This window comes from Nycticebus coucang, chromosome 14, assembly GCF_027406575.1.
Source record: "Nycticebus coucang isolate mNycCou1 chromosome 14, mNycCou1.pri, whole genome shotgun sequence".
NCBI lineage: Eukaryota > Metazoa > Chordata > Mammalia > Primates > Lorisidae > Nycticebus > Nycticebus coucang.
The window spans coordinates 63275083-63279893 of NC_069793.1; the positions used below are offsets into that span (position 1 = coordinate 63275083).

Genomic DNA, 4811 nt, shown 5'->3' on the forward strand with positions numbered 1-4811 from the left:
TTGCAATGCTATAAATTTCCCTCTTAGGACTGCCTTTGCAGTATCCCATGAGTTCTGATAATTCATATATTCCATTGACCCATGAATGGATTAATAAATTGTGGTATATGTATACCACGGAATACTATGCAGCCTTAAGAAAAGATGACTATTTAACTCTTTTATATTTACATGGATAGAGCTGGAACATTTTCTTCTTAGTAAAGTATCTCAAGAATGGAAGAAAAAGTATCCAATGTATTCAGTACTTTTATGAAACCAATTTATAATCACCCACACTTTCATATAAAAGATAAATCACAATTATAGCTCAGGATGAAGGAGGGAAGAGGAGGAATATGGGAGGGGAGGGGGAATGTTTGATGGAGGGAGGGTAAATGATGGGACCACGCCTATGGAGCATATTGCAAGGGTATATGTCAAATCTGTTAAGTATAAAATATAAATGTCTTAACACAGTAATTAAGTAAATAGAAAGCTATATTAGCTAGTTTGATCTAAGCATTCCAAATTGTATATAAAATCAGCATCGTACCCCATAAATGCATTAATGTATATATGATCTATGTGTATATGACATAATAAAATAAATTAATTAATTAAAATGTAATTAGTAATATTCCCTGTCTTCAGCTGTTATATGCCAGCTCTTAAATATATGGTTACAGGAGAGAACATTAAATAATTCTTATACACGCCACACTTTCTCTACTAGGTGACAATTTGGCACAAGGAAAGACAATATTTTCTGTGAGCAAGGACATCTTTATTTGCCAAAAAAAGTCACACAGAATAAATAATATATTTAATTTATTTAACACATGAATAAATAATTTTTATTTCTGATGGTCATAATTGGTCTTCACAGTATAGACTATGGGATTTAGCACTGGGGGTACAAGAAGGTAGGCATTTGCCATGATGGCATGAGTCAGTGGTGACAGGTGCTTACCAAAACAATGAATGACAGTCACCCCAATGAGTGGCACATAAAAGATGAGTACAGCGCAAATGTGAGAAATACAGGTGTTAAGCGCCTTCAGATGGCCCTCCCCTGAGGCAATAGCCATTACTGTTCGAAGAGTGAACACATAGGAGAGGAGGATGGAGAGGGAGTCAGAACCCTTGGTGAAGATGGCAGGGATGAGGCCATAGAGACTGTTGATACAGGTGCTGGCACAGGCAAGGCGCATGACATCTTGGTGGAGGCAGAAGGAGTGGGACAAGATGTTAGAGCGGTAGAAAGGGAGCCTTTTGATGAGGAAAGGCACAGGCAAAATGACACAAACTGCCCTTGACCAGATGACCACACCTGTTTTGCAGACCACACCACTGGTTAGAACAGTGCTGTATCTGAGGGGACTCCAGATTGCCACAACTCGATCAATGGCCATTGCCACCAGCACACCAGACTCGATGGCTGAGCAGGCATGGATGAAACACATCTGAACAAGACAGGCATCAAAAGCAATGAATTTGTAGTTAAACCAGAATATGCCTAACATAGAGGGCAAAGTACAAAGGGCAAGCCCCATGTCTGCCAAGGCCAGCATGCACAGAAAGTAGTACATAGGGATATGCAGAGATGATTCAGACTTGATGGTAGAGATGATGACACCATTGCCAAAGAGGGTAATGGCATAGATAGCACCCAGCAGGAATGCCATCCAGTAATACTTTTGCTCAAGCCCTGGAATTCCAGTTAAGACAAAGTAAAGATGTTGGAAGTGGGAGTGGTTATTATCTGCCATGATGCCAATGTGAAGTAAGCATGGGAAGAGAGCTGGTTGGATCCTCAAGAGTGGCTTCCTAAAAATACAGTGACAGAGATTAACAATGTTAGACTCTGACTTCCCTGCGAGTGGAGCTATTTTATTTACACCCCAGAAATAAAATAGTGGGTGTGTATGTAAAAGGGAGGGAAATGTGGGAGAAAGTGGAATCCCTGAAATTACTACTCTATGGTGTATTCTGTTGAGGGAGTTTCCACTGACAAAGGGGAAAATTACTCAAGTAAAAATGTCATATTTAGTTTAAAGCACACACTGCAGGCAAAACGTCTTCTGCCTCTCCTGTACTTTCTTCGCTCTTTTTTTATCAATATCATATAAGTTGCTGATTCAAAGCCTAAGGACATAACAACCCAAACAATATAAATATGAGTCAATATAAAATATGAATTATTTGATTACCCACAAAGGATTCCATTCCCACTCATTATACTCCTGATGCCAAGGAATCTCATGAGGTGACAGATCATATGTCTATGGCAGGGGTGAAAATACCCAGTGCACATGCCTATGCTTCTGTTTGACCATGGCCCTCTTTTCTTCTCCCTGAGGCTTGATAAAGGCTTAGAGTCATTCTCAACCGAAGAACTGCAGGCAGTCACTTCAATTATAAATGTGATAATAGTATAGTATCACAATAGTAAAACAAAATGTGTTTACTATTTCTGTATTAGTGAAATCTTAGCATGGGGGAAAGCAAATTATAACAATTTTGAAAAGCAACAATAGCAATTCTTTTTTTTTTTATTGTTGGGGATTCATTGAGGGTACAATAAGCCAGTTACACTGATTGCACCCATTCTGTCCAAAAGAAAGTAAGATACACAGGGCTCACCTGAATCCCTTTTCAGAATCAAAATTATCTGGCAATCTTTTATTGCTAAGGCACAGTGATCATGTTACACTGTAACTGAGTCAATATGGAGGGTTCATTGGAGCATTGGAAAGTTTGTACACACTGCCAGAACCAGGAATTATGTTTCCTCCCAAACACCCGTTGATGGAGTCAGTTGACTTTGGACACACTTGCCAGTCACAGGTAGAACATACTCTCTTTGAAAAGCCTGAAAAGCCCACAAACATAAGACACTTATCCGTTGCTTTTATAAATGATTGGAATTGGCTTATTGTACCCTCAATGAATCCCCAACAATAAAAAAAAAAGAAAAAGAAAAAAAAATAAAAAAATAAATGATTGGAATCAAGTTGACTAAGAGGCAATGTCATGTTAAGCGCATGGACCCAGCAGGAATGCCATCCAGTAATACTTTTGCTCAAGCCCTGGAATTCCAGTTAAGACAAAGTAACGATGTTGGAAGTGGGAGTGGTTATTATCTGCCATGATGCCAATGTGAAGTAAGCATGGGAAGAGAGCTGGTTGGATCCTCAAGAGTGGCTTCCTAAAAATACAGTGACAGAGATTAACAATGTTAGACTCTGACTTCCCTGAGAGTGGAGCTATTTTATTTCCACTCCAGAAATCCACATATCCTGTCTTCAGATCCCAAATCCCCCAGTCTCCATTGTAGCCCCTACAGATGTTATGTAAGGTTGGACAATGAAGTTAGCAAACTCATTATAGAAAAAGTGCTATATACCTCATGGCTGAATATCACTACCGTCACCAGATGGCTAAAGGAGTACTTCAAAGGCAACTATACAGATATTCAGCAATGAGGTATGTAGCACTTTTAACTTTTCAAAATCTCCTAAAAAAATCCTCTTTGAAAGATTTCTTATCATGCTTGCTTCAGCATTAGCCAGGCTATTTTATATCATTGCTATAAAATATTCACTTCCTTTCAGTGTTCTTATGGAAGATGTAAGATTTATCTTACATGGTCTCTTATTAAGACAGGTATCAGTTCAAATATGTTCTTTCTTATATTACCAACATACTTTCTTTCTTCTCAATAAACTGTTTAGTTTTTGTGTGTCTTAGTGAATTTTAAAGGGCGGGGTGTTCTCGTTAAGTTTCTCAAATAATTCTAATAAACAGTGGGAATGAGGAAAAATGTTTAAGTGAGCAAGTGAGAGAAGGCAGAAGAAACTAAGGTGGGAGGAAGGAAGAAGAGAAAAGGGGACAAAGGAAAACAAACAAATTTTGAAAATGGAAGAGGCTTTTGTCTGATTGAAAATATGAAAATATCCTTTCCCATTGTTTAGGTTGTCTCTTTGCTTTGGTTATTGTCTCCTTAGCTGTACAGAAGCTTTTCAGTTTAATCAAGTCCCATTTGTTTATTTTTGTTGTTGTTGCAATTGCCATGGCAGTCTTCTTCATGAAGTCTTGCCCCAGGCCAGTATCTTCCAGTGTTTTTCCTATGCTTTCTTGGAGGATTTTTATTGTTTCATGCCTTAAATTTAAGTCCTTTATCCATCTTGAATCAATTTTTGTGAGTGGGAAAAGGTGTGGGTCCAGTTTCAGTCTTTTACATGTAGACATCCAGTTCTCCCAACACCATTTATTGAATAGGGAGTCTTTTCCCCAAGGTATGATAACTAGGATCTATAGAGAACTCAAATTAGTCCACATGAAAAAAGCCAACAATCCCATATATCAATGGGCAAGAGACATGAATAGAACTTTCTCTAAAGACGACAGACGAATGGCTAACAAACACATGAAAAAATGTTCATCATCTCTATATATTAGAGAAATGCAAATCAAAACAACCTTGAGATATCATCTAACCCCAGTGAGAATGGCCCACATCACAAAATCTCAAAACTGCAGATGCTGGTGTGGATGTGGAGAGAAGGGAACACTTTTACACTGCTGGTGGGACTGCAAACTAGTACAACCTTTCTGGAAGGAAGTATGGAGAAGCCTCAAAGCACTCAAGCTAGACCTCCCATTTGATCCTGCAATCCCATTACTGGGCTTCTACCCAGAAGGAAAAAAATCCTTTTATCATAAGGACACTTGTACTAGACTGTTTATTGCAGCTCAATTTACAATCGCCAAAATGTGGAAACAGCCTAAATGCCCACCAACCCAGGAATGGATTAACAAGCTGTGGT

The 4811-nt window shown here is 38.6% G+C and overlaps 1 protein-coding gene across 1 annotated transcript; it reads right to left on the reverse strand.

Moving 5' to 3' along the window:
* Window positions 1-836: 836 nt before the first annotated feature.
* On the reverse strand, window positions 837-1751 carry LOC128564497 (olfactory receptor 51H1-like). Its single transcript, XM_053559958.1, has one exon. The coding sequence runs from the start codon at window positions 1749-1751 to the stop codon at window positions 837-839; it is 915 nt and encodes a 304-aa protein (XP_053415933.1).
* Between the last annotated feature and the right edge of the window lie 3060 nt (window positions 1752-4811).